General features: G+C 57.7%; 1 protein-coding gene, 1 long non-coding RNA gene and 1 pseudogene across 6 annotated transcripts in view; all 3 read right to left on the reverse strand.

Moving 5' to 3' along the window:
• LOC134432715 (uncharacterized) overlaps nucleotides 1-19,296 on the reverse strand; it is a 321,669-nt gene that overhangs the window by 12,746 nt on the left and 289,627 nt on the right. For 3 of the 5 annotated variants that reach the window (XM_063181609.1, XM_063181608.1, XM_063181605.1), the window contains exons 1-3: nucleotides 2,945-3,348; nucleotides 1,726-2,733; nucleotides 365-1,375 (exon numbers count right to left, since the gene is read on the reverse strand). In XM_063181609.1, coding sequence (XP_063037679.1) covers nucleotides 365-1,375; nucleotides 1,726-2,733; nucleotides 2,945-2,959 — 2,034 coding nt within the window. In that variant the 5' untranslated portion in view covers nucleotides 2,960-3,348. Of the gene's footprint in view, nucleotides 1-364; nucleotides 1,376-1,725; nucleotides 2,734-2,944; nucleotides 3,349-19,296 lie in introns of those variants that run through there. The other 2 variants (XM_063181607.1, XM_063181610.1) reach the window with 2 other exon arrangements.
• LOC134432662 (uncharacterized) lies at nucleotides 6,091-6,611 on the reverse strand. Its single transcript, XR_010031386.1, has 2 exons — nucleotides 6,459-6,611; nucleotides 6,091-6,297 (listed from the first exon to the last, which is right to left on the reverse strand). It is a non-coding gene; the product is annotated as an uncharacterized LOC134432662 (long non-coding RNA).
• On the reverse strand, nucleotides 6,709-8,288 carry LOC134432661 (class II histocompatibility antigen, B-L beta chain-like; annotated as a pseudogene).

The raw sequence follows: 19,296 nt of genomic DNA on the forward strand, positions 1-19,296 counted from the left end.
TGTAGCCCCTCTCGCCCCCTGTCCCTCTGCCCTCCCTTCTGCCACCCTCTATCCCCACAGCTGTCCCCTCTGCCACCTGCTGGCCCTCTGCTGTCCCCTCTCCTACCCCCCTCGCTCCCACTGCTGTCCCCTCTGCCACCCCCCACTAGCCCTCGTGTCCCCTCTCCCTCAAGTCCCCCCATGCACCCATCCCCCCCGTTTCCAATTCACCCTTCTGGAACCTCCCCCCTTCCTGCCATTCCTTCCGGTCCCCTTTGTGACCTCCTGTATCCTCCTGCCACCCCCTGTGTCCCCTCCATCCCTCATTTCCCCCTCCCTCCCCAGTGTCCCATCCGTCCACCTTGCCTCCCACCCCCCATCGCACCTCTTGGAGCTCCATGCTCACTGGGGACACTTTGGGGACACCCTGGGGACACTCTGGGGGTCGAAGGAGCCTTGGGATGTCCTCAATGACTCTTTGGCACCGCTCAGCCACCCCACAGGCACTGGGACTGTCAAGACCACCATTGAACAAGAATTCAATGACATCTGGAAGTGTCTTCCCCAGGTGATCCTTGGCCAGGCGGGTGTTGGTCTTCCACAGCAGCTCGGCCATGGCCACCTTGGTCACCAAGGCATTGGGGACATTGATGGACTGCTTCTTTGTCCCCTTCAGGGTGGCCTTGGTGTCCCTGAGCAGGCGCTGCAGCTCCCGGGGGAATGCGGTGGCTTCGTCACACGCGGCCACCAAGCGCTCCAGCAGCCCCAGGGCCACCTCCACCCGCTGTCTCACCATGGTTGCCCTTGTTGCCTCTCTGGCAGCCACCCTGGCCTTTCTCTTCACCTGGGCTCCATGCCCGGCCACCACCTCCATCCCCTCCTCCCTGCCCAGGGCCTGACCCAGTTCCACCATGTTTTCCTGAGCTGTCCCATAATGGGCAGCCGTGGCCTGCAGCTCCCTGGCCTGGGCAGTGGCAGTAGCAGCTCTGTAGCCTGCCTCAGTGACCATCACCCTGCAGGTGTTGCAGAGCTTGGTGGCTGCCCAGGCCAGCTTGGCCCTCCTGCCCACAAGTACATCCACTGAACGCTGCCACTTCCCGACCTCCATTTCCACACGGAACGAGGTGGTCCATTGGGTGCTCTTGTAGGCGGCCAGGGCCTGGCTGAGGGAGACCGGAGGGTCATCCTCATCCACAGGGACATCCTGGCGCCACCAGGTGCCATCAATGGGATACAGAGTGGCCCGGAACTCCCTAGTGAAGTCCTCCAGGTCCCGGTACAGGCTCACTGTGGACATGAGCAGCAGCGTCATCTCATCCCGCCTGTGCAGGGTGGCCAGCATCTCGCCCAGGATGGCCACCACGGTGACCTGTGGCTGCAGCAGAGCCAGGGACAGCTGGGGAGGGGACAGGAGAGGTGTCAGGGACCTGGTGGCACTTACGGCCTCGTGGGGTAGCCCCCTGCTCTCGAGGGTTCCCTTTGTCCCCTCCGTCCCTTTGTCAGCCTCTTGTCCCCTCTGCCACCCCACCGTGTCCCCACACTGCTGTGCCCTCCATATCCCTCTGCCCCCTCCCCTCTCTGTCACCTCCCCCTTTCCTGCCATCCTGCCACTGCCTCCTGTGCCCTTTGTGACCCCCTGTTCCTTTCACCACCCTGTGCATCACCTTCATCCCCAACTGCCCCCTGCCGCCTCCAGTGTCCCCTCTGTCCCTGTCTCTTCTCCCCCCCTCCCTGCCCCTGTCACACCTCTTGGGGCTCCATGGTCACTGGGGACACATTGGGTATACTCTGGGGACAATCCGGGGGTCGAAGGAGCCTTGGGATGTCATCGATGGCTCTTTGGCACCGCTCAGCCACCTCACGGGCACTGAGGCTGGTGGGACCATCATGGAAATAGAACTTGATGATGTCTTGAAGTGTCCCCACCAGGTGATCCTTGGCCAGGTGGGCGTTGGCCTCCCACAGCCACTCAGCCACAGCCACCTTGACCACCAAGTCCTCACGGATACTGGAGGGCACCTGATTTATCCAGCGCAGGATGGACCCAATGTCCCCAACCCTGCGCTGCAGCTCCCGAGGGAACGCGGTGGCTTCGTCACATGCGGCCACCAAGCGCTCCAGCAGCCCCAGGGCCACCTCCAGCCGCTGTCTCACCATGGTGGCCCTTCTTGCCTCGCTGGCAGCCACCATGGCATCTCTCCTCACCTGGGCTTCATGCCTGACCACCACCTCAGCCCCGTCCTCCCCGCCCAGGGCCTGACGAAACTTCACCATGTTTTCCTGAGCTGTCCAATAACGGGCAGCCTTGTCCTGCAGCTCCTTGGCCCGGGCAGTGGCGGTGGCCGCCCTGTCGGCTGCCTTGGTGGCCAAATCCCTGCAGGCATTGGGGAGCTTGGTGGCCTTCCTGGCAAGCTCGGCCCACCTGTCCTTGAGTGCAGCCACTGACCGTGGCCACTTCCAGGCCTTCATTCGCACACAGATCCAGCGTGTGCATGGGCTGCTCTTGTGGGTGGCCAGGGCCTGGCTCAGGGAGGTGGGGGGGTCATCATCATCAGAGATGAAATTACAGTGCCTCCAGGTGTCATCAATGCGATACAGGCTGTCGCGGAGCTCATTGGTGAAGTCCATCAGGTCCCAGTACAGGTGCAATGGGGACACGAGCAGAGTCATCTCGTCCAGGCTGGGCAGGGTGTCCAGCAGCTCGCCCAGGATGGCCACCACGGTGACCTGTGGCTGCAGCAGGGCCGGGGACAGCTGGGGAGGGGACAGGGAGGTATCAGGGACCTAGTGGCACTTATGGCCTCCTGCGATGATCCCTGTGCCCTCCCGGGCTCCCCTTTGTCCCCTTCCTGGAGGGCTCTGCTGTCCCCTCTGTCCCTTTGTCACCCCCCCAAACCCATCTGCCACCCCGCACTTTCGCCCCGTGTGCCCCCGACCCCCCACTGCCCCCCCCTTCCCGTCGCACCTCTTGGGGCTCCATGCTCACTGGGGACACCTTGGGATCGCCCTGGGGACGCACCGGTGGCGAAGGAGCTCCGGGACCAGCTCCGGTCCCGGCCCAGAACAGGCCCCGGGATCGGCGCCGGGAAAAGTCAGAGCCGCCTCAGGAGGGGCCGGAAAGGCGCGGGGCCATGTGGCGTCACCGTCCGCCCTTTCCAGTACCGCCCCTATCCATGGAAAACTCCAGGATTTGGGCGCTTTAGTTGAATCCCAGACGATTTAGGCTCAGCAGAAGGGGATTTAGGCTCCATCCCCAGGGGATTAAGTCTCCATCCCGCCATTTCCAGGCGGACTAATTCCGCTGTTCCCGGCTGGATTTATGCGGGAATGCGGAGCGCTCTGAGGAGCCCACAGAGTTGCCCTCAACCAAGATGGTCGCGCTGCTTCTCTCACGAGACTTCTGGCGAGAAGTGCCAAATGCGGTGCAGACCAATCAGAAGCCGCATTTGGCAGAAGTACTGGCGGAAGTTCCCCCTGCGGCGGCATCGATGGTCGCTTCCGGTAGAGACGCGGTGCATTGTGGGCATTGTGGTCCCGGTGGGGCCCAGCGGCGGCGGAGCGGGGCTGAGGCCGCGTGGGGGCGGGGCGGGAATTTGGGAACGCCAAGAGAGCCCCGGGACCCGCCCCGGCCGCGCGAGATGTGCGACGGCGACCGCGGTCAGCACCGGGAGCGGGGCGGGGGCGGTTAGGAGGGGGTTGGGGAATTATGAAGGGATTGGGAGGGGTCCTGAGGGGGTCTGGGGAGTCTTGAGGGAGAACTGGGGGTCCTGAGGGGACTGGGGGGATCTGAGGGACAATTGGGAGGTCGTGAGGGAGAACTGGGGGTCCTGAGAGAATTTAGTGGGTCCTGAGGGACAACGGGGGGTCCTGAAGGGGTTTGGGAGGTTGTGAGGGGATGTGAGGGAGTCTGGGGGCTCTTGAGGTTGAACTGGGGGATAATGAAGGGGTTTGGGGTGAACTTTTTGGGGAGTCCTGAGGGAGAATTGGGGGTCCTGAGGGGATTTGGAGCGTTGTGAGGGGATGTGAGGCAGCTGAGGGGATGTGAGGGGCTTTGGAGGGTGCTGAGGGAGAACTGGGCGCTCGTGAAGGTTTTTAGGGAGTTTTTTGGGGGGTCTCTATGGGGAATTGGGGTTGTGAGAGGATTTGAGGGGAGTTTTGGGGATTACTGAGGGGATTTTACGGGGTCCTGAGGAGATCTGGGGGGGGTCCTGCAGTAATTTGGGGGGAGATTTTGCGGGGTCCTCAGGGGATTTTACAAGGTCCTGAGGGGATTTGCGGGATCCTGACTGGATTTGGGGCAATTTTGGGGGGATTCAGTGTCATTTTGGGTTTCCTGACCAGATTTTGTGGGGATTTGGGGGATTTTGGTAACCCTGACTGGCTTCTGGGATATTTTTGGATAATTCTGTTGTCCCTGACTGGAGTTTTGTAGTATTTGGGGGCTTTTTTAGGGTATTTTTGGGTAATTTCATGGTCTCTGACTGGAATTTGGGGGCTTTGGGGTAATTTCAAGGTCCCTGACCGGAGTTTGGGGATTTGAGGTGATTTTGGGGTTCCTGACCAGTTTTTGGGGTCCCTGCTGTTGCGGGGTGTTGCAGCTGGGCTCATCGTGCCCAGGGAGGGCGCAGCTGCTGGCGCCTAGCAGGGGAACAAACGAGAAGGGGCAGGATGGGGATGAAGGACCAGGCAAAGGCAGGGCAGGGGGGTTTTATAGGGGATCCCGGGGGAAGTTGGGGTTCGGGGCAAGGGAGGAGTTCTCAGCAACACAAGGAGGGTGGGACCAAATTCCTGTCCCTTAGGAACAGGGGCACTCCACAACTCCCCAGTTTTTAAACTGATCAATGCATGCTGAATAACTTAAAATAAGGGGATTCTCGGGACTATGACTGAATAGTTTTACAAAACCAAAATGAACATTATTCAGCTAAATTAACAAGGAATAGAAAAGCATTTCAGGCTTAATTACAAAGGATAAAGTAACAGAAATGATGATACTTGATTAAATGAATACATTTTTACCTTATAAGTTCACAGCTCAATCTCCTCAGGCTTTTGATCTCCTCACAGGAGGGGTGCAGTTCTTTGGTCTCCTCTTCACGAGGGGCACAGTCTTTAATGTTTGGTCTCAGCTTTGCCACTGGTGTCATGGGTGTTGTTATTGTGAAAAATGAGTATTATAAAATTGGCTTTTCGCAAACATTAAAATGAATATTATATGTGTTATGTTAGAAAGTTATGCTGTGTTAATCCTCTGAAGTAGTGTGGCAAATATAGTTTTAGGCTATAGCATAATATTAAAATAGAAACTCTGTGATGTAAGATACTTTCCTAACTAGCTCAAGAAAGGGATGAGATGGGCAAGAAATTCTTTGCACAGAGCAAACAGCAACAAGACACTAAAACCCCAAAGAGAAGAATTATTACCTCCTTATCGGGAACGACCAGGCTCCTTCCACCTCCTTCTTTCAGACTCCATGGAGCCAAACCATGATTTACAGATGAAGGGGGTAAGGTGACAATAACCAGAAAAATCCCTAGTTTGAAGGGAATGTTTGCATCATGTATGAGATTTTTGAATATGCAGCAGGGTATTGTTTTTAAGGGTTAACCCTTTGTTAGCTGACATGCTTTTTTGAGAAAAGCATCCAAACGTCCATAATTCTTTGTTTTTTTATTGTCCTTTATTGTCCTAACTCTGATTGTCCAAACTCTTAGTGCTCTACTTTTTAATTAATATTTTAATAACTATTTTATTACTATTAAACATTTAAAATTTTAAAACAAGTGATTGGTTTTTCACAGGGCGGTGGCGAGGCCGGCTGACTCCTGCACAGGGCGAGCAGCCCTGTCACCCAGGCCCTGGGCAGGGCCAGCTGCAGCAGCGCGGCAGGAAGGGGGAGAGGTGGCTAGGGGGGAAGGGGAGGTTTGGGTCCAGAGGAGAAGGAATTGGTGGGAAAAAAGGAAAATCTCAAACAGCCTGGTCAGCGCTGTATTTAGAAGAAGGGCCCAGGACGGCGCAGCCTGTCACAATCCACTTGTACAGGTGAGGTTGTGATGGTTCATTAACTGATCTCAGAGTGCAAAACAACACAGAGGGCATTTCACTATTCATCAAAACAAATGCACCTTTATTGAGTGCCCACAGCAAATGTGATAGAAGGATTAGGAAGGAGATAAAGGATAGAGAGAAAAAGAGGGGAGGGAATAGCTACCAATGGAGAGATGAAATCCTTGTAGTCTGGCCAATAGATCTGTCTTGTCACGTTGGGGAAAATCTCAAAATCTTTGGTTAACTCAGGGGTCCTCCATAGTCCTCTGCTGAGGGGGGAACAGGAAAAGACAATGGAGGATAAATGTATTGAAAACAGGTATGGACAGTCCATGTTCCAAAACAGGACAAGGCAATCTCAGCAGTGAGTGGGGCCCATTGCTTCAGGATTGGTGTCTATGAGAAACCAGTCCTGGTCCAGCAAACACACCTGCAGACAGCACTTGGCAAACATGCCACTTCAGTCAGGCCAGTGCCCCTGTGTTAGAATTTTAAGGGTCTCAGCCTCAGTCCTTGGGCAGGGGCTTCAGTCTCTGTCTTTGACAGTGGTCGTGAGGCAGATGAGGGATCTTCCATGGGGGGATCACCAGAGTTAGCTCAGAAAGTTCATTTGGCCAAGAGTGGGGAAATTCATGGGCTGTTGTGGGGTGGTGAAGCAGGCGTGAGACCGTGGGGGCACAGCAGGCACAGCTGCGCACGATCACTTGGTGACCATCCACCTCAACCACGCAAGAACTGCAGCAAGGCTCCTCAGGGTCTGTCCTTGTGAGGCAAATGAGGGAAACTTCAGAGCATCTCTGACGCCACTGGCCATCACCATTCTGGGTAGGGAACAGGGGATGTGGAAAGACAGGGGGTGAAGGGGGACACATGACGGTGAGAGGATGGCAGCGCTCACAAACTCCCTCCCAGTCACACCCAGCACCCCCAAATTCCCTCCCAGTGCCCACCAGCACCCCCTAAATCCCTTCCCAGCCCTCCCCAGCATCCCTCAAACCCCTTCCCAGCCCTTGCCCAGCCCCCACTCCTCTCCCAGTTCCAGCCCGGCTCTCTCCAGCTCCCTCCCAGTAGCTCCCAGCACAGCCCAGCGCCTCTGCCAGCGCCCCCAGGGGCTCCCCCGTACCCCAGTGCCGCCTCAGGGGCTGCTCCAGGCTGACGTGCTCCACCTGGCAGCTGTAGCTGAGCCCGCGCCGGGGCGGCGTTTCCAGCAGCACCAGCAGCTGGTAGGTCCAGTCCCCGTTGGGGACCACGTCGGTGGCCACCACGTGCTCCGAGAGCTCCTGCTGGCCCTGGAACCACCTCACCTGGATGGCAGCAGGGTAGAAATCCATCACGGAGCAGAGCAGGCGGCCGGGGCCGGGCTGGGAGCTCGAGGGGGCACCAGCGAGATGGACACGCTGGGGGGCACTGGGAGAGAGAGCGAGAGAGAGAGCGGGGACACACTGGGATCAGCTGGGGGGCACTGGGAGAGAGAGGGGAGGGCTGGGCTGGAGAGGGACTGGGAATGGACTGGGAGGGTCTGGGGACGGACTGGGATGGGTTGGGGTGGCAATGAGAGAGATAGGAGGGAATGGGTGGCACTGAGAGAAAGGCTAGAGGTCTGAGAGTGAACTGGAATGAAGTGAGAACAGACTGGGAATGGGCTGCGAGGGACTGGGAGGGACTGCGGTGGCCCTGGAAGGAGCTGGGAATGAAGTGCGGGGCACTGCGAGGCCGAGTCCAGCGCGGGGCACTCGGCGCTGCGGGTCTGCCTGGCAACAGATGAGTCATCAAAGGGTCGCGTTCTGACTGGATGAGAAGCGTCAGCTTTACGCGTCGCTGAAATGGACGCTGAAATGGGCAATGAGAGGGACTGGGATGGACTGGGCGAGCCATGGTGGTCAGTGGCAGGGACAGGAGGCCCCGGGGATGGGCACAAGGAGGGCTGAGGGCTCTGGGCTGATCCCCAGGGAGGTTTTGAGGGGCCCCAGGGATTTGGCTGGGCAGGGCCCGAGGGGACACGCTCTGCCCCGCGCTCACCTCGGCGCTCGGTGCTGAATGGGCCAACCCCCTTGTAGTTGTACGGGCAGACCATGTCCACCACAGACCGTGCGTACTCCAGTGTGGCCGGGTTGCTGTTCCAGTCACTGGCCCACCCCTGCCTATAGGGGGTGAAGCCCACGTAGTGTAAAACATCACGAACTGCTCCCGATTGTAAATGTACCTCATGGACCGCGAACCTCATCTTCTCCGTGCCGTTTATGAAATGACACTCGGACATTGCCAAAAACCGGAACACTCCTGTGACAGCAGGCCACAGCACAGGGGGTGCCCCCCAGCACCCCCCCCAGCAGCACCCCCACAGCTCCGGGGCCACCCCGGATCCCCACTCCGCACATCCTGTGCCCCACGGCCGCCATGGGACCCTCCTGCCCGCGCTGCCGCTTCCTCTTTGCCGCCCTTCCCCCATTTCCCCTTCCACATCCTCTCCCCTCCCACCTCCGGCCGCTCCCCAAATCACTTTTGGGGTCCTATTTCCCCATTTTCCCACAAATTACCCAATCCCCAGGCCCCTCCCGCTCAGATATGGTGTCCCACCTCCACTTTTCCCCCTTCCACACCCTCTCCCACCGCTACCTCTCCTCCCCCCACACCTCAGCCCCTCCCGCTCTCCCTTTGGGGGGTCCCCTCCTCCTCCCCCTCCATTCCGGCCTCCCCCCTTCGCCCCCTTTTCCCCCTTCTCCCCCCTGTCCCAGCGCCTCCCGCCCCCCGCTCACCCGAGAGCTCCGCGCCCGCAGCCGGGGGGGCTCCCAGCACCACCAGTGCCACCAGCAGGGCCCCAGCTGCCGCCCCTCGCCCCATGGCCGGGGCCGGGCAGGGAGCAGCAGCCCCAAAGCAGCCGCGCTGCGCTGGGAGCGCCAGTCCGGAGCAGGGCGGGCTCGGCAGCGCCGCGCGCTCTCATTGGCTGCCGCCGCTTCTGGGCTGCGATCGGCCACAGGCTCTGCCCAGCAACCGATGAGGCAATCCAACGCCCCGAGCTCTCATTGGCTGCACCGCCTCCTGCCTGCGCTGCCATTGGCTGAGGCCTTTCCGGGACGCTGCAGCCCCGGGCTGGGGGTTTTTTGGGCAGGGGGAACCTTGGGGCGTTGGGCAGGTGGGGGCGGGAATGGAGAGGCGCGGGCTGTGCTGGACCAGCCAATCAGAGCCGCTCATTTCACATTTAAGCCCATTTTTTGGGTTACTGAGGTCGTTCAGGATTTTCTGTTCGGATCCCTTGGTCCCGCTGTCCTGGTTTGAAAAGGAAGTGAGTTTTTTGGGATACTGTGGTCAAACCAATCTGTGCTCAGATTTGAATATTGGCGCCTGGTGTGGTCCCTGAGGACATGGATTCACTTCTGAGAGCACAGGGGGTTAAAAGCAGAGAACTCCCAGGGGAAGCTCTCTTGGTTCCGGTGGGTGAAAGGTTCAGAGCTGCCCTGCCCGGCTGCGGGCTGGGTGCGGGAGGGGAAGCCAAGCGGCCGGCTGAGGAGAGCCGGGCCTTGGACAGAGAAGGGAGGTGAAGGCCCCTGCAGGATGGAAGGGTGGAGGAGCGCTGAGAGGCACCGGGCAGCGGCCACAGAGAGAGAGAGAGCCGGTGTCTGTGCCTGTGCCACCTTGAAATTTGCTATCTTGTGCTGGCAGCACAGCTGAGAAGGCGAAGGGGTGTAGAGAGAAGGTGCCCGGCAGGGCCAGCGTGGGAGTTCTGGATAGGCAGAGCCCGAGATTTTAACCCTTTTCTTGGGTGATGGAAACCTTACAAATGCTGATTCTCCTGGAGTTGAATGAGACGAGAGATAGGGATTAAATAGGAGAAAATAGGCAAATGTGATCAAAGTCCGTGCAAGTGAGAGATGCCAGAAGAAGCTGAGAAGAATCCTAGGCGGGAGGAGATGATGGAGTGGACTTTGGCTGGACTTTTCTTGCATAGCCATGGACAGAACCATTTTTCCTGTGACACAGAGACTGCATTTAGGGGGAGGCAATGGCTTGGAGCCAAGAGAGTGCAGGGATGTGATGTGAAGGAGTGGCATGAACAGAGATGGATGAGGAGGGTGGTGGTGCCATCTGCCTTCAGTGAGGAAGAAGATCTTTGTTCTTGAGACCCCCTCGGCCCCAGGGGGTGAATTTGGGGGGGACAGGTGTCCCAAAAGTGAGAGACTGTGCTCATTTTTGGAACCTGGCAAAGCATCCTTAAAAGGGGAACCCCAGAAGCAGCTCTGGTCCATGTGCAGTGGTGAGAGCACTGGGCATGGAAGGAAGATGTCACAATGGCAAATAAACTCCGGGTGGTGCCAGGTGTGATACGGAAACACAAGAGGTTTCAACTGTGTTTCCTGGGGAAGCCTGTGGCACAAGAGGGACTCCTCTCTCCTTGATGAACGTAGAGTTGATTATCTGAGGGGTGGTGATGGACTGACAGTTGGTGACCTGAGTGTTGGCAACTGAATTGCGAGTCCAAGGTTTTGCCTTACTGTGATGTATTGGGAATTTGGTGGGGGGGAGGAGGAATGTTTGGAAGGTTTTCATTCTTTCTGTGTGTTTCTTTTATATATTGTAAGTTAATAAAGATTTTTTTCTTTGTATTCTGAAGCTGGATCCTGCTTCGCTGTATTCCTGGTCACATCTCACAGCAGACACCAGGGAGAATGTATTTTCATGGGGGCACTGGCATTGTGCCAGCATCAAACCGTGACACCAGGGAAAATGGCTGCTCGTGCCAGTCCATCCCCTTGCCCAGAAGGCACCCGCTTGTGTTTGGGCACGAGCTGCTGGCCACAGACAGATGGGCAGCACCCGCAGCATTGGCCATCAGACGCTGGGCTGATGTTTTCATCCAGAGAGCAAGAAAAGCAGCCAGAAGCACACAAGGCGACTTGACAGCATCTCTGTAAGAATGTCATTGTCCTGTGAATGTCAATAGTGGATGGTGGTTTTGTGCTGCAGATAATCACTTCCGAGCAAAAATCATTCCAGGAAGGGACAACAGCTTCTGCCTTCTGACAGATACCAAGTGTGGCCACCAATTGCTCCAGGTGCTCCTGCCAACATCCACCTGCAGAAAAGATCACATAGACACCAAGGCACGTTGGCTTTGGCTGTCCTCTGGCAGAGATGTCCCCCGGGGCCACAGGTCTCTGTGGCAGGAGAGAGGCACCAGCATTGGCAGGCCTTGGGCATGGCAAATCTCCTTTGGCAGGGACTCTTCCACAGCTGCTGCTGCTGCCAGCGCTGCCCAGGGGACAGAGCAGCATTGGAGCTCTGGGCCACACGTCCCGTGTCTGTGTCACGCCCCTGCGAGTGTGCCGGCCACCCAACACCGGGACTGGTCCCAAAGAGGCCGTGGCAGGGCCTGTGGAAGGCCCCGGTGCCCTTCCTGCTCTGCTGCGCTGGCAGCCGTGGGGGCTCATTCTGCTGCCCTGAGCAGGCAGAGCAGAGGAGCAGCTGCTTCTTGTTTGGGCCCTTGCTAAAGTTCCTGCTGGGCTGTGTCTTCAACACTTGGGGCAAGGTCTTGCCTGCAAGCTGGGGCAGTTTGGGTGGGGTGGGGGTGTCCCCAGGGCACGTGGAGGTGTGTCCTGGGGCTCTCTGTGACACAGTACACTGTGGTCACCGTGGGATGGAAAGGGACAGAGTGTGCGAGGGTGACCCTTTGTGACACGCCGTGACGTAGGTGCTGGCGGCGCCATGGCCACACCACAGTGCTCGGTGCACGCGACGGGACAGGATGGGACAGAGCAGTGCTGTGAGGAGCCCCCACACAGCCAGCTCGTTCCTTGCTGTCCCGGAGCTTTTCCGAGGCGTTCCCGGTGCAGGTGACCTCGAGGCCAGGCTGCGGGACTTGGGGACGTGGAGCATTTCCCAAGCGTCTGCCATCCCTGCGGCCGGTGCCCTCGAGGACAGACTGTGGGACTTGCAGTCCTATTTCCTTCTTGAGACTTCTCTCTTGCTGCTGCCCTCGAGGACAGACTGCGGGACTTCCTGTCCTGTAGCCTTCCCGAGGCTCCTCTGTTGCAGGAGCCTTCAAGGCACAACTGCAGCACTTGCTCATCTTCAGCCCTTCCGAGGCCTCTCTGCTTCAGCAAGCACTCATAACTGCAAAGAGTGACATGAAGCAGAGACGCCCCAGCGTGCCCAAGCTGGCCTGGCTGGAGGAGGAAGAGGCTGGAGCTACCTCAGCACAGCAGCCTGAAGAACTGGAGCAGTTCCAGATGCTGCAGGAGCGTGAGTGTCAGAGCTGGGCCACAGGGCTGGTGCCTGCAGCCATCTTGGCCCCATCCCATCCCATCCCATCCCATCCCATCCCATCCCATCCCATCCCATCCCATCCCATCCCATCCCATCCCATCCCATCCCATCCCATCCCATCCCATCCCATCCCATCCCATCCCTGTGGACATATCCATGGATAGGACAGAAGCTGGGCTGGAGCCCCTGGCAGCCGCGCTCCATCCCCCGGGGCATCCCGAGGCTCTCCCTGCCTCGGGGGAGCCCAGGGCTGGGCTGTGTTCTCTGGCCTCTCCCGCAGCCCCTCAGCTCTGGCTGCGCTCGCTCTTTGCCAGATGCAGCCAAGGACCGGACACAAGAACAGGAAGCCACCCGTGGCCGCTTGGACAGAACGGCGCAGGTACCTGGGGCCATCCCCGCCTGGGCTGGGCCTGCTGGCACTGCTCAGCCAAGCACCAGGCTTGGAGCACTCCATGGATTCTCCCTCTCTTGCTGCCCTTCTCCTGCAGACCCTCTGTGAATTCATCACGTGCCTTTGGCAGAAAGAGACCACCGGTGTGGGCACGGGCGTCTTGGCCAACCTTCCGTTCCTCGATGCCGAGACTGGTGCTGCCATGCTGAAATTGCTTGTGGAGGAGGGTGTCTCCAATCCAACGCAAGTAAGCAGCCTGGGCAAGGGCTCCATGGCCCCAGCAGTGGTGTGGCGCCTCCAGCCGGCTCTGCCGGGCTCCCTCGGCCTCTGAGACCCGGCCCAATGCGGTTGGAAGGGAAGCACTTCTCAGGGGAAGTTGCTGCTCTGGCAGCTCTGCGAGTCTGCCTGTGCCCTCTGCAGGTGCACGCCATGGTGAGGTACATCCACCAGTGGCTCACGGCCAATGAGTCTGCTGGGCACAGGCTGGACAAGGCCCTTCTGGAGCTGACCCAGGAACACCCCTGTGTCGTGCTGATCACCCTCTTGCGCTGGGCCCCATCGTGTGACAGGTAGGGCAGCCCCACGTCCCTTGAGGGCTTAGGCTTCACCGGCCCGTCACCCTGTAGAGCCTGTCCCTGCTGACTGCCAGACAGGCGGGCAGTTCCAGGATCCTCTGGCTCCTCTGTTTTCCAGTGCTGCCATGTCAGCTCCTGAGCCTGGTGCCACGCTCCCTCCCTGCCCCTCCGGGCCTGTACCCACGTGGGCTGGCTGGCCGCTGCCGGCCAGGGGCAGTGGGCAGAGGCAGGGCTGAGGGCCAGCGCGGGGCCCAGCAGCTGCCCAGGCCACGGCGCTGTGGCCGAGCCCGCCCTGACACAGAGCTCTGACCCCACAGAGCTGCTGCCACCATGTGGGGAACCATCATGTCCTCGAGCAGGACTGCGGAGCCGGCGCTGCAGCTGCTCCTCCATGTGCTGAGCACCTGGCCCGTGCACAGCGTGTGCACCTCCGATGGGGACGACGCAGGAGTCTTTGCCCTGGCTGTGAGTTTCTGGTGCCGGCCTTTGCCAGCCCCCAGGCCGCCTCTCCAGCAGCCAGCTCTCTGTGCTCCCCGCAGCTGCATCTCCCTGCCTCAGGCACTGGGCTGAATCCTGCCTTAGGGGCAGGGCTCAGGGGCACCAGGCTGGCTGCTCCCCCTGCGTGTCCCTCAACCTCTCCCTCGCATGCTCGGGCCCTGCCACGTGGATGTCTTGGCCACTGAGCGTTGTCTCTGGCTGTTTTATTTCTTGCAGGGAACCGTGGCACTGTGGAAAATCTTCAATCTGGCCTGGCGCTCGCCTGTTGTGCTGGAGTATTTCCCCAGTCTCTTTCTGCATCTGCTCTTCCAAGCTTACATCAGCACGCAGGAGATGCCAGAAGAGGTTGAGACCTTCTGGCAGGGATGCCAGGAGCAACACGGCCTCTCCACCAACCCCAACAGGTGCTCCGTGCCAGTCCTCCCAGTCTCCCCATCCCTCCCATGCCCCAGGGCAGGAGCCGGGGCTCCCAGCATGACCTGGCCTTTGCTCTGCACACAGCTTTGCACTGCAGACCCTGAAGGCCCTGCTCTGCCAAATGCGCTATGAGCACGTGGTGCTGTCCATGGAACGCAAGCGTGCCTGGGACACGCTGCTCCGTGCCGACACCCACCACTCTGCAGTGGGTCTGCTGGCCAGGTGAGACCTCGTTCTCCCCACTGCCCCTCTCCTTTGTGCCCGCAACGCCCCACACAGTCCCCGTGCTCGTGGGCGGCAGGGCCTTGTCACCAAGGGAGGGATGAGCAGACTGGAAAGGGCCGGCAGAGGAGGGTGCCCGGGAACAGCCGCCTCCCAAAGCGCCCCCGGGCTGCTCGGGAGCAGAGCAGAGCTCTGCCAGTCAGCCCTGGGAGAGGTTTGCCCGCCCGGCCCAGGAGCAATGGTGCCTTTTTCTCTCTGCCAGGGAAAGAAATGAAAGAAACCTGTTCAAGAGACTGAGACATGAAATCCCTATGTGAGAAGGCCTCTCTCACCTTCTTCCAGAGACTGGGACTGAAAGCTCCAACTCGGGGGAGGTGTACAGGGTGGGGAAGAAAAGCTGCCCAAACGAAGGTGGATGTTGCAGGTGTAGGCAGTGGACAATGAAATCAATGACTCTCGCCTGCTGACAAACTTGGACTGTGTGTACCCTTATTTCCCACCCCCCCCCTCCAAAGATACAATAAACTACCTTTGTTTCGGCTGCAAAATCCATTCCCCTTGCCCCAATGAAAAAAAGTATAATTGGGGTCCAGATGAACTGGGCCTCTGCGACCTCCCCAACGCAACAGGCGGATCCTCAACTGGACTGGACCAAAGGACTTCGTCTCTACATTTGGCAGCTCTATCCCCTCTGTCTTTCTCTCTCTCTCTCTCTTTTGTCTCTCTCTTCCCCCATCTCTTTCTCTCCCTTAATCCCTCTATCGCATTTTGCTGTGGTCATTCAATAAAGGTGCATTTGTTTCGATTATCGTTGCAAACCCCCTTGTACCGTGTCGGTTCTTTTTGCACCCTGAGATCAAATCCACGAACCATCACAAAACCCGTCCGTGAGGATCGTGACACCCCCCGAGGACCCCTCCCCAAATTCCCCTCCAAAGCCCCCCCAGCACCCCCAGACCCCGATAAAACCCCCTCAAGTTCCCCCCAGACCCTCCCCAAATCCCTCCCAAACCTCCTGAAGACCCCTCCCCAAATTCCCCTCACGACCCCTCCAGGACCCCTCACCTGTCCCTGCGCCTCCTCAGCAGCTCCCGGAGCCCCCCGTCCTCTCCCAGCGCCTCCCCCGCTCTCTCCAGCGCCTCCCGCAGGACCCGCCCGAGCCAGGGGCGGCTCCTGGGGGTCCCTGAGGGGGTCCCGGGGAAGAGGTGGGGGGGGAGGGGGCGCCCGCTCCATGCTCGGCCCCGGGTAAGGGGGCGTTGCTTCGTACTCGGCTCTGATTGGCTGGAGCGGCGCGAGGAGGGCGGGAGTTGCTGCGGGGAGACGCCCGGTGATTGGTTGGTTTCGTAGAGGGCACAGCGATTGACAGGAGTGGGGGGGGAGCCGGGCTTTGCCGCGGGGAGACGCCCAGTGATTGGTTAGATTGAGGAAAGAGAGGCAGGCGCTGCTGAGGGGAGATGCCCGGTGATTGGTTGGTTCAGATTGAGAGAGGCAGGAGTAGCTGATGGGAGACCTGTGGTGATTGGTTGGATCGGCGCATGGGAAGGCCGGTGTTCCTGAGGGAAGACCCGCGGTGATTGGATGGTTTGGGGCGGGGTGCGCCATGACTCGTTAATTTGGGAGATGAAGTGCAGTGATTGGATGGTTTGGGGCAGGACGCGCCGCTATTGGCTGGGAGAAGCCGGTGATTTTTAAGGGAACATTCCCAGTGTTTTGGGGAAAAAGTCTCGAATTTTTAAGGAAAAATTCACATTTTTTGCAGGAGAAATATTCCCAGTTTTTTGAACCCACATGACCCCCAAATAACCAAAATAACCCGCAAATACTTGAAATAAACCGCAAAAAAACCTCCAAACAATACCTAAAAGTCCGCCAAATAACCCCAAACAAATACAAATTACCCCAAAAAACAAAAAAAGCCTTCCAAATTAAGTCAAAAAAACCCCAAATAATTTCAAATACAACTAAAAAATAATTTCATATACAACAACATAACCCCAAGAACCTCAAATAATTCCAAAGAAGGTCAAACAAACCCAAACACTTTCAAATAAACCCAAATACTTCCAAATAAACCAAGTAAAACCCAAGATAAACCCTAAATAGTCCATAAACGACCCCAAATAAACCTCAAAAAAACCCCAATTAAACCCAGAGAAATCCCAAGTAACCCCAGTTCCTCCCATCCCCACCCCAAAACAGATCCCGACCAGTCAGAACGCATGGCACTGATGACGATCCAGTTGCTGGGCACAAACTCAGAGCACTGGCCCCGCTCAGCGATTTTCAGCCAATCAGCGCCCGGCTCGACTCTGACTCATCAGTTGCCAGGCCCATACCAAGGCCTCTCACTGCGGTAAATACTCAGAGACCATACGGGGTAATTTCCAGCCAATCAGAGGGACCCCCAAATTGAGATAGCGGGGAATGGGATCCCAAAACTGAGCTGGGAGGGGGATGGGACTTCTCAAATTGAGCTGGGAGGGAGGTGGGATCCCCGAACAGGATGACGCCAATTTTGTTCCTGGAATATGTAAAGTACTTTATGGATATGCAAAAAGTTGATGAATATGCAACAGGCTGATATCATGCGAGACAAGGACAACTTAGCAAAAGTTGTTCTGGCCACCAAGACCGCCCTAGTTATTTTCGGGGACACCCCTAATTAATCTGATTTTAATTACATCAGCCTGTTGTATATCCAAAAACCAGTTTACATATTTCAGGAACTATAAATGTACACTCCCTCCCTTTTACTACTACTACTACTACTACTACTACTACTACTACTACTATTATTATTATTACTATTATTATTATTATTATAAACTATAAAAATATTAAATATTTTTGAAATTAAGGAGCTCGCAGGCAAAGATATGGGAGTAGAAATAACAGCTTTTTATTAGGAAAAATCAAAAATAGAACTGCAGTAGTACAAATGAAAAAAAAAACAGCGACAGAGTCAGAATCCTCTGGGAATCCAGTGAAACAGGTTCATCTGCTTGGAATACAGTGGGAAAAGGGCGGATCCTTTGGAAATCCATTCCTTACCTCCCAAAGACAGGGCAGAGGCAGAGTCGTGGAGTTTTTATAGGATATCCCAAGGGTGGAGTTGGGGTTGGGGTTGGGGTCAGGGGAGGAGTTCTTAGCAACATAAGGAGGGTGAGATCAAATTCCTTCCTCTAGGCAACAGCAGGACTTGACACAGAATGCGTCCCCAAATCCTAAATTCCCTCTAAAACAACTGAGAAATTATGCAACGTCAGATATATACGATGAATTTCCTTCATTTAACCCAGTTTTGGGTGTTTTTAAAGGATGAAGGTGAAGGAGAGGAAAATTAATGCCAAACCAAACGGCGAAGCAGCCAGGTGTGTTCCCAACATGGATCACAGGGAATGTGAGTGACCAGGGCTGTGCCCAAAGTGCCTCCTCCAGTGGGGGATGGAGCTGGAGCAGCGCACGAAGCTCTGCCCGCACTTGGGGCACTCACAGGGCTTCCCTTACCGGTGCCTCTGTTGGTGCCGGGTCAAGTGAGAGCTCCTGGAGAAGCTCTTCCCACACTGGGGACACTCGTAGGGCCTCTCCCCAGTGTGGATGCGCCGGTGGGTGACGAGGGTGGAGTTGTGCTTGAATCCCTTCCCACAGTCGGGGCATTGGAAGGGCCTCTCCTCTCTGTGAATCCGATAGTGCCGGATGAGTCTGGAGCTGGTCGGAAACCTCTTCCTGCATTTATCACACTCGTAGGGCCTCTCCCCTGTGTGGATGCGCCGGTGGGTGACAAGAGTGGAGTTGTGCTTGAATCCCTTCCCACAGTCGGGGCATTGGAAGGGCCTCTCCTCTCTGTGAATCCAATAGTGCCGGATGAGTCTGGAGCTGGTTGGAAACCTCTTCCTGCATTTATCGCACTCGTAGGACCTCTCCCCTGTGTGGATGCGCCGGTGGGTGATGAGGGCGGAGTTGTCCTTGAATCCCTTCCCGCAGTCGGGGCATTGGAAGAGCCTCTCCTCTCTGTGAATCCGATAGTGCTGGAGGAGAACGAAGCTGGTCTGAAACCTCTTCCCACACTTGGAACGCTCGTAGGGCCTCTCCCCAGTGTGGGTCCTCTGGTGCACGATCAGGCTGGAGCTCACGCTGAAGCACATCCCACACTCGGAACACTTGTACGGCCTTTCTCCAGTGTGGATCCTCTGGTGCTTCATGAGGCTGGAGCTCTGGCTGAAGCTCTTCCCACACTCCCCACATTCATGGGGCTTTTCCCCAGTGTGGATCCTCTGGTGCACAATCAGGTCACAGTTCCGCCTGAAGCTCTTCCCACACTCCACGCACGTGTGGGGCTTCTCCCCATCACGGAGCTGCTCACGGAGCACCAGCTCCGAGCTCTGGCTCCGTCTCTGGTCGCCTTCCCGGCCCAGGCTGGCTCTTTCCCCCTCAGATCCCCGCCGGCTGCGTTTGCAGCCCCTCCTCGTGCGGCATCTCCGGGGCTTTTCCTCCCCGTTGGCTTCCTGCGCCGTGGAGCCGCTCAAAACGGCCTCTTCCACCAGGTTCTGCCGCGGGCATTTGTCCTCCCTGCTCTCCATGCTCAGCTCCTGCTCTGGGGGAGGAAGGACAAGGACAGGATGGGATTTGCCTCCATGCCACAGGCAAGGGCAAGGAGATCCCCCCAGGGCTGAGCTGCAGCTGGGGCTGGGCTGGGCTGGGAGATGGAGCAGCACAGAGGGGAAAGGGGCACTGACTTCCTCTTTACCTGCCTCAGTGTCCCGGGGCATCTTCCTCTTCCTCGCAGCCTCCCAGGCCTTGGCAATGGGAAATCCTGGTTTGGGGAAAACAAGGGATGAGCGCGTTTGTAGGAGCACAGGGGGATAGGACAGTCGGGACAGACAGAGACGAGAGAGCTCTGCAGC

The sequence above is a fragment of the Melospiza melodia genome (assembly GCF_035770615.1).
Source record: "Melospiza melodia melodia isolate bMelMel2 chromosome 7 unlocalized genomic scaffold, bMelMel2.pri SUPER_7_unloc_1, whole genome shotgun sequence".
In the NCBI taxonomy this organism is placed as follows: domain Eukaryota; kingdom Metazoa; phylum Chordata; class Aves; order Passeriformes; family Passerellidae; genus Melospiza; species Melospiza melodia.